This window comes from Tachyglossus aculeatus, chromosome 3 (assembly GCF_015852505.1).
Source record: "Tachyglossus aculeatus isolate mTacAcu1 chromosome 3, mTacAcu1.pri, whole genome shotgun sequence".
NCBI classification, from domain to species: domain Eukaryota; kingdom Metazoa; phylum Chordata; class Mammalia; order Monotremata; family Tachyglossidae; genus Tachyglossus; species Tachyglossus aculeatus.
In genome coordinates this window covers 73081092-73094165 of record NC_052068.1, presented here as the reverse complement: position 1 = coordinate 73094165, position 13074 = coordinate 73081092, and the positions used below count along the sequence as shown (strand labels likewise).

The following is a 13074-nucleotide window of genomic DNA, read 5'->3' as shown; positions in this document are numbered from 1 at the left end:
AGTGAAATATGAATGGGTCTGATTCAGCCTGGTCAGCTGCTTTGCTAAGGACGTCACCTAGGGCTACCTATCATACCTGACTTATTAGGGCCTGGAAATGATCCATCAGGAAAGGTCATTTATGTCAATCACGGGTTTCAAACTCCTGAATAAAGTGATGAAAATGCCCAGGGACTATATTTGATCCAAGATAGTCTGTAAAAGTATATATTTAATACCCCCTTTTTATGGTATTTGTTAAGCACTTACTTTGGGGTCAGGCACTGTACTAAGCACTGGGGTCAATTCCAGATTAATTGGGTTGGACATAGTCCATGTCCCACATGGGGCTCAGAGTCATTTCACATTTTACCCATTTTAAACATGAGGTATCTGAAGCACAGAGAAGTTAAGTGATCTGCTCCATGTCACACAGATGACAAGTGGCAGAGTCAGGATTAGAACCCAGGTCCTTCTGACACGCAGGCCCATGCTCTATCCATTAGGCCACACTGATTCTAGACTTCTTTACCTTGGTCTTGATTTCTGATATTTTGGGTCAAAACTTCCATTAACTTCAACAGCAGCATTTGAGATGATTAACCAAATTATCATTATTATTATTATTATTATTATGGCATTTGTTAAGCACTTACTATGTGCCGAGCACTGTTCTAAGTGCTGGGGTAGATAAAAGGTAATCAGATTGCCTCATGTGGGGCTCACAGTTTTAATCCCCATTTTACAGATAAGGTAACTGAGGCACAGGGAAGTTAAGTGACTTACCCAAGGTCACACAGCAGACAAGTGATGGAGCCAGGATTAGAACCCATGACCTCTGACTCCCAAGCCCAGGCTCTCTCCATAAGAGTGGGTGGATTCACTTTCAGGGATAATTAATGTGTGACTGAAATTCTAGGCTAAACTGTTTTTAGAGAAAGAAGCTGTGTTGCAAATACAGACATGCAATGCTACTGAAAATAATCTGATTATAGCAAGCATTGGCCTGGAGCATTTGCTTAATGTTTTTCTATGGAAAAGTCCCACTAATTGTTCCTGAAGTCACTTTTGTTCATTTGTGCAGGGAAAACAAAATTTGTTCATACCATGCCCTTGATATGCTGTTTGAGGGTTTTGTTGCTCTTGGACATGCAAATGCCATTTTTCTGCTTTTTGGTTTGTTTTTGCATGGCCTAATGGAAAGAGCACAGGCCTGGGTGTCAGAGGACCTGGATACTAAATTGCACCTTTGCTACTCTGCCTGCTGCTTTGTGAACTTCGGCAAGTTGGTTAAAAATTGCTGAGCCTCAGTTCTCTCATCTGTAAAATGGGGATTCATTATCAATTCTCCCTTCTACTTGCAATGTGAGTCCCATGTGGGACCTGAAGATCTTGTTCATACCCTAGTGCTAACAACAGTGTTTGGCGCATAGTAAGCGCTTACCAAATACCACAATTAATTATTATTATTTTTATTACTATTATTATTTTAAAAATAATCCCTCTCAATGCCAGATAATAGGTAAACAACGATTTTGAATAACCTATTGTTCAACCAAGCTTCCTAGTGGGATTTTTAAAATGTAGAAATGCTAGATAGTCTTGCTTCTTGAACTCTTATTGCACATATTCTAAACAACCCTATTTTATCCTCTTTTTCATTCTTCTGACATGAATTTAGATCTGTACCCTTTAAGCACTAGATAGTCACCCCACCTCAGCCTTATGTACGTATTTCTAGACTGTGAGCCCGCTGTTGGTTAGGGACCATCTCTATATGTTGCCAACTTGTACTTCCCAAGTGCTTAGTACAGTGCTCTGCACACAGTAAGCACTCAATAAATATGATTGAATGAATGAATGAATCTGTAATTTATACATTTATATTAATGCCTGTCTCCCCCTATAGAATCTAAGCTCCTTGTGGGCAGGGACTGCATTTGCCAACTCTATTGTATTATACTCTTCCAAGTGCTTACTCTAGTGCTCTACACACAGTAAAAGCTCAATAAAACCATTGATTGATTAATTGAACAAAGCCTTTGATTTTAGTAAGATACATTTGTTTCTCCTATTGCAGCCTAATTAGATGCTGAAAACTGTTGTTTGATAAAGGGAAATAAGACATCCATTCAGTTTCATCAATTCCATTCAGGTCAAATCAAATCAATTCAATTTTCCCTATCTGCTATTTATTTTCATGTCTGTCTCCCTCTGTAGCCTGTTAGATCTTTGTGGGCAGAGAGTGGATCTGTCAACTCTATTGCATTATACTTTCCCAAGCACTAAGTATAATGCACTGCATACAGTAAATTATCAACAAATATCATTAACTGATTGATTCAGTAAGGATTCCACTTGGGAAAAAGTCTTGAGTGGCAATTACATTAAACACAAGGCAATGAATAAGCAAATTTGTATGTCACATTTTTAAATCTTGAAGTTCCTTCCATGTTGGAAACTAAAACAAAAGAGTCAAAATACAGGTTGATTATTAAAATCAGTTCTTTTTTTTTTTTCCTTTAAAATCATGAACAGGAATGTACATTTCCCCCAAAATGGAGTCTAAACAAAGTGGAATTGAACATTTTGCTGAAATGTGGAGCAACATATGTTTCAAGACTGTTTCCCAGAACCATGACCCACAGAAGAGTGAGTCTCATTTGTTAATTGTTTCTTGAAAGAGAAATGGTCATACACAGTGCACACTCCTTAGATCACAATCTTTGTCATAGGCACTAAGAATGTGATTTCACACAACAGAAATAAAAATGAAAGGAAAGGATCACAGGCTAGAAAAGGATAATTATCTTTCCTCAGAGTGGTGTCCATCTTACATTCTTCATCAAGTTCATCAGGTTCATTTAATGACTCAGTGTTAAGCTGGAGCATTCATTTGATACTAGTCTCAAGGTTTATCAATTAATACATGAAAATATGGGGGCATTCCAATTGTATTTTATAAAATTTCCATAAAATATAATGCATGATCATCCCTAAAAGCTTAACCAAGCAAGTTTGAAGGATATTTTATGATCCTAAATCAGTTTCCATTAAAATGGATGTAGTTCTTTTCTGGAGCTGTCCTTGTTTCTGGCAAGATTTCAAACCACTGTATGAGATGAATGCTCAAACTTTCATTTTAACAGACTATTTCTGAATGCATGCATTCCCTAGGGTTCATTTCTTAGCCCTTGTTCATTTTCATATTTTCATTCTTAGGGTAAATCTTGAGTGTCCGATAAACACAATATTGTAACAAACACAGGTCTACAATATAATCCATTGATTCAGTATATTCAGCATATCTGATTAAAAATAAAACAACAAAACTACAAAATGACTGGGGTAATGATGGATGCAAATGAGTGACTACACCACTGATCTGTGGTATGGTCTGGATAAAACTGTTCGGGTTGAGAAAGTGTGTCAAATCCCCTGGGGTGCCTGCCCTGAATCTTTCCTAAATGAAGTTCCAAGGCATGACTTTCCAGAGCATAACTTTGTGGCTATCTTACTGTAGACTCAATGTCAATCACAAAAATTTTATTAACAAATTCCAGATATCTCTTTTGTAACAAAATGTGCATTTGAAAAGCCTGTTGTACACCTAAGCCTACCTAGTCTACCTAATTAGAATTTGAAATGAGCCACAAACACTTCACTGTTTCCCAGAAAGTTCCAAGATGCAAAATGCTGGTTGAACTACAACTTTAATAAGGATTTCCAATAATCCCATTTCAACAGATTTTTTTGTGTCACTGACTCTGGATTAGGTGGAGTATCAATGGGGCATCCAGCTTTCCAGGTAAACCCACACACCTGACCCAAAATAAACCAACTGCCATTCTTAGCATACCATTTGACTTTGCAAAAGCTCCATTTTCCTTCAAATTGTAGAGCTGTGGAGTTTCGACTTAAATTGGCAAGCAGACTATTATAGCTTAAGATTCACTCTTCTTTCAGATTACTTTGTAAAATCAAATATAAATCAATTATTTTGCAGTGAAGAATTGAAAAGTTCCATTTTGCCACTGCTCACACTTCCAACCATTTGTGCTGCAGATAAAATTTTGTTCATTAACTCTTCAAAGAGATTGTTTTGAAATAGCAATATAGCTCCTGTGATCAGCATGCTAATTGCTTTATTTTTTGTAGTCTCCATCACTTAAAGTCAATTTCATAGGATTTGAGAGTATGGTTACATCACTTATGGATTTACTGTTTGGTGGTGGCGGGGGAAGGGTGGAGGGGAAAGAGATATACGTGAAGCAGAAAGGGGACCAGTATCCCCAGAGTTCTCCAAAATGAAAGTTATATTATTTAGGGTATGAGTTTCATTTCAACTTTCTCTAATCATTTCCAATTTTCATAGAAACAGAAACATTGTTAGTTTGCAGTCACACATCAACTCTTCCAATGGCTGCAATGCTCCTGCAGCCTAAACACTGATTTTGATAAAGTCACCATAATTACCACAGAAGTTACCTTGAGGGCCAGGATCATGACTACTCAGCCTGTCTACTCAGCTTAAAGTGCCTAGTATAGCACTTAGTACATTGCTCTGCGCAGAATAACTGTTTGATAAATGCTCCTGATTAAAAGCAGGATATCTGTTTGGCCAACAACACTTTTGGCAATTTATCTAAGTAGATCTCTTTAGCCGGGAGAGTCAATATTTGAATAATCTCCAAGTTCTCTCCAATTGCTTCGCTACCGAGGGTTCAACCACAGAACTGGAAGTCAGGAAAATCTTTCATGTACATTCTGAACATAGTGTAGTTCAAAGTGTGAAAATATACTCGAGATCACTGTCCATTCGAGGTGCAGCAACTAGACGTACAGTGAGACATCATTATTTGTATGTGGAAAGCTGGTGGGAATTAAATCCAGCTTCTAACCAATAATGACAGCTCTACATGTTCAAGAAAAATGAGAAGCTAAAATGCCTGATGCCCATTTCAAATGGTTCCAGTATTACTGATGTGTACAAGGCCTCTGTCACCTTTGATTCTAGGGGAGTTTCATTGTACTGTCATAGTCCTGTCATGTTTTAACCTTGACACATTAGCAAGGAGAGAAGTCTCATGCCTGAAACAGTAAGCTAGTTAAAAAGGGAATGTTTTTGCAGTGTTTTCATTGTTTGTGACAGAGAAAATGCAACCAAAAATTGACCATCAGAGTTGACAGCAATGTATTTAAACATGCAAGAAACTCTTGAATGGCTTTGACACACCAGGACAGGAATGTATTAAGAAGAAACACTCCAAAAGTGGTTGACAAGAGTGCTCAGTTTTGGATTATATTTGACTTGAGTCTTTCTCATTATCATTTTTAGAGAAGCAGCGTGGCTCAGTGGAAAGAGCACGGGCTTTGGAGTCAGAGGTCATGGGTTTGAATCCAGGTTCTGCTAATTGTCAGCTGTGTGACTTGCAGTGAGTCACAACTTCTCTGTGCTCAGTTCCCTCATCTGTAAAATGGGGATGAAGACTGTGAGCCCCCCGTGGGACAACCTGATCACCTTCTAACCTCCCCAGTGCTTTAGCACAGTGTTTTGCACATAATAAGTGCTTAACAAATGCCATTATTATTATTATTATCCTCCATGTTTCTGTAAAAGGGCAAGAAGTAAGGAAGGGATAAATCATAGTCAAAGGTCACAGGCCTCATTTACTCTTGGGGGTGGCACACATCATGAGAATAGTTCACAGTTTTGCGAATAGCTGAACTGAATGCATTTCTTGTTTGAAGATGTCACTACAGATTTTGCGAGTTTTGGCAGTATGCATGTGTGGGTGTGGCTGATAAGACAGATGTGTGACACTCCTTCTTCTTCCTATCGCATGTATGTAAAGATTGCTCCTGGCAGCCCAGTGCCATTTTGCATCTGCAGTGCCTAGTAATGTTTTCATTTCTCCCTTTAGGATTCATAGATCTTCCAAGAGACTCTGTTTCAAGATAAACCCCCAAAATAATCGACTGTAGTCTTCCATAAGCCCACTGTCATGACCTATGGTCTAAGGTGTTTCTTCAGTGTGTCTCTAAGGGGCTTCTTCTTTCGGCTCACCCTTTCAGCTCACCAGAGGGTCAGCTGTTTGAAATAACCTCTTGTTGTCCATTCTTCTCACATGTGCCACCTGGTGAAGATATATGATGAACATTGCTTGGATGCAGGTGGGCTGACTGAATTCCAAACCCTTATTGTTTGTGATCTTGTCTTAATGCTTGATGTAGCGCATTACAAATAAGTGGCGTTGGTGGAGCTGCTCTGGAAGCCAAATATGCTATCTGAAAGAAACCCAGTTCTCCCAGCCATAAAGAAGTTTGGAAACTATAATTACCTCAAATAATATTAGTTTATTCTAATTCTTGATGCCTTGTTATCAATAAATGTTTCAATTACTTTTCTACCATTGAGTCACTGGATTGTGCCCTACCCAAGGAAATAGAATTCATTGGCAGCTTCCATTTTTTTCGTTTGTTTCTGAATGACTGCAGCAAGAAGAAAGCACCAGGACACATTCGATGAGAATGAGTCCACATATAGAATACCTTGCAGCCAAACAGGAAATAGGTCAACAACACCTTGGAGATCATCACAACCCTGACAATAGGGACACTTACTGAAGTTTACATTGCAGAATACAGAATGAATTACAAAGCATGTTGACAAATGGTGGGATGCAGAGTGAAGAAATATAAGGTTGAGCAGAACAAAACAAAACCAGGAACTACTAGGTCTCCCTGAAGAGTTTATACGGATCCACACTGACTGCCACAACACCACTGAAGAATAGGGATAATCCCTCCGACATTGCAAGAAATCTTAAAGAGATGGCAACAAACTTCAGTGATCTCCATAACTCACCTTCCACCATTAAGTATTGCACTCTTTGAAGAATAGTTTTTCTCTTTTTCTAACTCACTGAAGTTAGCATGACAATCTGCACCATAAAGAATGGTGAAGTACCTGGATCTGATGTTATTCCCACTGAAATCTCCAAGCAGGGAGGCAAAATGCTGTTTAGTCACCGTCATAGGCTCTTTCTCAAAATATAAAATAATGATAAAACGCACAAGATTTCCAGGATGCCACCAATATCACCACTTTCAAGAAGAAAGAGAAGAGGGTTGATTGAAAATGCTATCGTGAGATCTCACAGTTTCCTGTGAGTTCCTATCCAGAGTCCTTAAGGACTAACTACCCAGAAAATCATTAATCTTTCAGTCCCAGAATTGTACTGCAGCTTCAGACCATAGCAAAGCATAGCAGGCATGATTTTTTCTGCATGTCAGATACATGAGAATTGCAGGGAACCCTCCAAACCTTTACATAGTGATCAAAGATTTTTTAAAATCACGATACTATCAGTAGACCTGGGCTCTGGTAATTACTACATTCTTGTTGTTCTAGGAAGTTTATCAAGATCTTCAGATAATTCTGGAATAATATATCTAGCCATGTCAGAACTGTGGGTGCCCTGACTTACCCATTCCCTATAATCATGGAGTAAAGCAGCGTTGGACGTTAGGTGAAATTCTCTTCCACCTTTGTGACACAGCCAGTCTGAAGACATAGCTCCTTTTTGTTGATGATTGCATTCTGGAACCACACACACACACACACACACACACACACACACACACACACAAACAAGCAGATGATTATAAACCACTGTCTGGGTCAGTAAAGGAGTCCAAAATTATGCATCTGTCACAACTTGACAAACCCTATATGCAACTAGCACAGCTGACATTTCAAGGCTGCTTACTGAAGTTATATAATTTAATGCTTAGTAAAAAATAATTCATTAGGTAGAAAATGTTTCCTGATAGAAAAATACACACACACAAACACACACACAATCTATCCACTTCTCAAACGTATCTTGTTTTTTAGGATTAATTCAGTTTGAGAAATGCACCAAGACATTTTTATTTGTAGGTCTCAAGTTGCCTGGACTCAAAAAAACCAGTCAAGCTCATGGGGCATGAGCTGTCTCCAGTGTGACATCTCACTGTGTCTGGACACCTATGGAGATGTCACATTGGAGAAAGCTCATGCCCCATGAGCTTGACTGGTTTTTTTGACTACTAGATCTAAGGATCTAGCTGGATCCTTAAATAGATGATCTCCAGTATGATCTACTGCCAGTGATTAGAAGTTTGAGATTTTCTTTATTTTGGAGGTCAATGTTTTCCTTTCACCATTTCAACCTGTTCGTGGCTGATAGTTGAAACATGATAAATTCAGTCCCAGGGGATAATTGAAACATGATAACTTTAGTTCCAGGTGATAGCTGAAGCACGGTTACTTGCGTCTTAGTTGCTCTTGTTTTTTCCCAAGTCCACTTAGCCACCGGAAGAGCAAGTCACTGTTAGCTACCTTAGGCTCCCATCCAGACAATTTATGTCATGACATTTCCACTCTTTGTTTTGTCTCTTACAGTCAGATTTTTACAGTGAAAAAATCAAAAGAACCCTCTCTGAAGTTTTGAAGCCAGTATGACTTGATTTAACTCTTCATTTAGAGCATCTAACCTTTGCCATTTAAAATAATGTAAAAAGATTTGATCTGATTCATTTGCAAATGTCAAGTCCTTAACTGGAAGCCAGTTTGGCAGTAAAACCACTTAAACACAGACCATCAGGACTAAATCCTAATATTCTCTTTAAACTGAGAGAGGCATATGAGGTGTTCATCTTTCAACTCTGGTTCTCTTCAACACTTACTCTCTAACCTTTGCTTAAAGTTGGTCATATATTTGGACCAGTGGCTCTTGGCAGCAGAATCTGGGAAAATACATCTCAAAAGGATGGTTGGAGTTTTTGTGTTTGTTTTTTGGATAAATTTTCTCAAGCTCCTCAAAACTGTTTGGGAAAAATGGGTGAAACGAATTACCACATGAGAATGAATTATGTCTGAATCACCTCAAACCCTGTCCAAGGAAAATCTATCCTATCCAGGGCCATGAGGGAGGCCAAATGTAAGGTGTTTCTTTGGTCATTCTGCAACCAGAGGCACAGACGTATTGCCCTGTGCACTCCTGGTCCAGATTTTCTAGATCCATTTGAAGGACCCTCACATGTCTCTTTCTCTACAGGATTGGATTTGATAAGATGAATGTCAGTTTATGCTTGAAGTGTTTGGATTCCAAAAAAGGACAAATGATGCAAAGCACAAGTCCAAATTTGATTTTGTGACTCTTCTTTCCTGCAGTTTTTGAAATTATTGTCTGTACTTACCTCATTTTCCCAATTTCACATCAGACAATTGAGAACATTTCTGTTATAACGTTTTGGAATAATCAGAAGCCAGAAGTCTAGTACAGAAACATATATGGTCATATAAATATTTGAGATGACAAAAGTTAGAGGTCCCAGTATATGCTTTTGCTAAACTGTCAACTCTTGAGTGAAATACTTACTCTCTACCCTCCCTTCATTATGTTCTTAGTACACGTGAATGCTAGGCACAAGATTGTTAAGGACATCAAGACTTTTTCAAACTAGTTTTCACTACTTTAAATGCATGCTCACCATTCCATTGGGTTCTGAATCACATTTCTGAAAAAGCACACAATCAAGCCTGTTTATCTTGGGTTACCCCTCTGGCAATATGTATGCATCATAAATGTGGAGAGGTGGAAGAAAAGAAAAACCCATTGATTAGTGGTAAATCTTTAAATTGTCCAATCTCCCAGTTTGATTAAGCATAACTGGTTCTGTGAACAACTAACTTGTTTCAATCTTCATTCATCTACCAAGGTAAGAAGTTACCTGGGGTGAAAAACCCAGTTCACGGCCTCTCATATCTCAGCAGTGTAACACTGCACAGGTTAACTGACTAAACAACATGTTTCATTTTAGATTTCATATTAATGAAAATGGGTAACTTTTAAAATTTACATATATCCCAAACAAGCAGTAGGGTAGACATTATAGGAATGGAAGAGTGGGGGTGTTGGGGTAAGAAAGGAAAAAGGGAAAATAAATTACTACAAAATTGGAGATTTTGGAGGGTCCATCACATTTTATCATTCTGAGACTGTCTTTAGATATCTTCCCAATAATAATAATAATAATAATGATGGCTTTTGTTAAGCGCTTACTATGTGCCAAGCACTGTTCTAAGCACTGGGGGGGATACAAGGTCATCAGATTGTCCCACATGGGCTCACAGTCTTAATCCCCATTTTACAGATGAGGTAACTGAGGCACAGAGAAGTTAAGTGACTTGCCCAAAGTCACACAGCTGACAAGTGGCGGAGCTGGGTTAGAACCCATGACCTCTGACTCCCAAGCCCAGGCTCTTTCTACTGAGCCACGCTGCTTCTCTACAATATGCAATGGATCGTTTCAGTGATCTTATTGTCACAAATAAGTACATTAGCCTTTGTAAAAATGTTAATATTAATGTCTCTCTATTGAAACATGCTGAAAATTTAATAGGACAGTTGACATATAACAGTCACACATCTTTTTGCTGAGTACAAAGTAGCATCTCTAACACAGACTTGAGTTTTCACATTATTTTTGATGTTCCCCTGCCATTCAGTCCAACATTTTCAATGATTATCAATGCATCGCTCATCTGTTATTCCTTGTCCCCTAAGAGAGCATCCTTTTAAGAGAGAGGCACTGCTTGAATAGTAAGAGAAATCCTGCAGTGTGTTTTCAATACAGACAATTTATTTTAAAATGCTAATTGTTAGGAATTCAGACATCATTTGGAGATGTTTAACAGTCAGTGTCTTTTTACTGAAGTGTCTATTTTGGATGAGAAACTGTAATTGTAATAATCCTGTTTAATTCACTTTAAGACCACCTCAGGATGCTTCCCTTTTAACTGGGCCATGTTCTGGAGATCTGAAAGTGGCAGAGCATCCATTTGGCCACAAGTAACCTCACATCCTGTCCCATTAGCTAAATGCCCCATTTTACAGAAAACCTGCAGGACAGATTATAGCCACAGAAGATGGGTAAAGAAGACAGTGCCAACTGCATCAAAAATAGACCTGCTAAGAGAAAACTAACTTATTTTTCCCTCCAAAAAAAAAGACATAAACCTTCAGCAAATGTTTCAATTCATTTAACAGTGGTCAAAATATTGCTTTATTCCGACTGAACATACAACAGCCTTGGACCAATCTAGCAAGATATTTGAGGGGATCTCTCTCTGGATTAATCAACCAGAGTCTAGGATGGTTCCAGTAACTCACACTTTTCTTGCTCGCCTGAGCAGCAAAGTATGTTTTCATGTTCACACAGACTAGTTACAGAATTAATTTCAGTCTTCCGGCAATATACATGGGAAGATTATTTGGTCATTATCAACTTTTCCAATCAGGTGGTGCAAATCATTTAAACAGACATTCCAAAATAGAAACCAAGGGGAATACTCTCTGAATGAGACCTTTTATGGGGGGAGTAGAGGTGGTGTGTGTTTGGTGTGGTTTAGGAGTTAATTGCAGCAGAAAATATCAAATCATCATGTGAACTATGAACTTCAGGGTACTCCACTTAGCAAGCACCCTCATCCCCACAAAAAGAGACAAGCATACATCATGGTTGAAGAAAGTTAATGAAGAAATAAATAGTGGAAACCAATCAGGGCTCAACAGAGAGAAACAGGCATAACTGGATATTGATAATATAGAGCACGGAGTAGTCCCAGATAAATAATACTAAACTTAAGAGATCAAGCACACACACACACACACACACACACACACACACACATCCAAGCACACACACAGACTTAGAAGTCCTCTTTTGGAGCTCACAAACACCTAAAAAGGATGACATTTTGAAAATCTGTGATTTTGGTGACCAAGTATCATGTTCCTGGATTCCACAATCCCAAACCGAGCTTCTGCTGCTCTACCTCCTTTTCTAAAGCTCTAACTTCCTTCTGTGATGGGTAAAGGGACATTACAGAATGCAAAAAAATGGGGTCACTGCATCTCTTACTCACGCAGAGTTTCAAAGTTTCAGGGCGTAGAGATCTTCTCCTAAACTCGGGCAGGGACCAGCACTTCTCGATGACTGTAAGGGCTCTGGGATTTGGCTACTGAGTTAACAGGAGTTGGGGCTGGGCTTACCTCAGCCACGAAGCTGAGATCTGCGCAACAGCAGGTTTTTTCAGCTTTAGTCGACTTGGCTCCCCATAGGAACCTAGGGGGTCTGTTCTAGCCTTTGGGACTAGGTGATGCATAGCCCAAACTGCTTGACACCAACAGGACAGTCCCATGATTAACTGGAATCGTATCCAGAATCCTACACAGAAGCTCTTGATGTAAGCCCTATCCTTCCTGGAACTGTTCTTTCCTTTTAAAAAAATATTTCTTTTAAAAACACTATGATATGAGGGTGAGAGACTATTTGGTTTCTTCTAAGTAGATGCTCTTAAATTAATGCATATAAATAATTTGTATTGAATTTCCTCTCCTTCCTGTTTCACCAAGCATCCAACACGCACAGATCCGTATTCCCAAGTCACTTGGTCAACGCCGAGTCTCTTTGCGTTTCATTTCGTAAGACAAACTGTGCCTCTCGTTCTGATTTTGCTGCAGGGCTCATGGGTAGAAAGGCGGTATTTTCACTGGCACCATCCTCTGTCTCTACACTAGCCAGTTCATAGTCCTCTGACCTCCTCCCGCCAGTCAGAATTCGAATCTGCTCCTGGACAGTTTCTAACAAAATTTTCACTTCCTGGGGTTCGACTAGAAGACAACTGCTGCCCGGGAGGCTCACGTGGACGAGTTCAGCAGAATAGGAGTTTTTGCACCACTTGAGGCCTGGTCCTTCCGGAACACTTTGCATTTGTATGCAACTTTCATCCAGGCTCATAGAAGGGATGATGGGGACGGAGCTGGCCCTCGTGGAAGAATATGCCACCAGGTCCTTCTGTTCCAAGTTAGTAAGATGGGGTTTTGTCTCTCTTGAAGGCAGTTGCATATTTATCAATGCTTTTTGTGGATTTTTTAAACCGCTGCACGAATACCTAGAAGGGAGAGAAAAGGGTAGTGAATTACTTTCCAAGAGTAGCGAGGAGAAAGAACAGGAATGGGAGATAGAAAGAACGTGTTCACT

At 39.2% G+C, this 13074-nt stretch overlaps 1 protein-coding gene across 1 annotated transcript in view; it reads right to left on the bottom strand.

The window, feature by feature from the left end:
• Window positions 1-10379: 10379 nt before the first annotated feature.
• NRG3 (neuregulin 3) overlaps window positions 10380-13074 on the bottom strand; it is a 1039421-nt gene continuing 1036726 nt past the window's right edge. Inside the window, exon 9 of the mRNA XM_038743407.1 lies at window positions 10380-12985. Within this exon, the coding sequence (XP_038599335.1) occupies window positions 12478-12985 (508 nt within the window). The 3' untranslated portion in view covers window positions 10380-12477. The remainder of the gene's footprint in view (window positions 12986-13074) is intronic.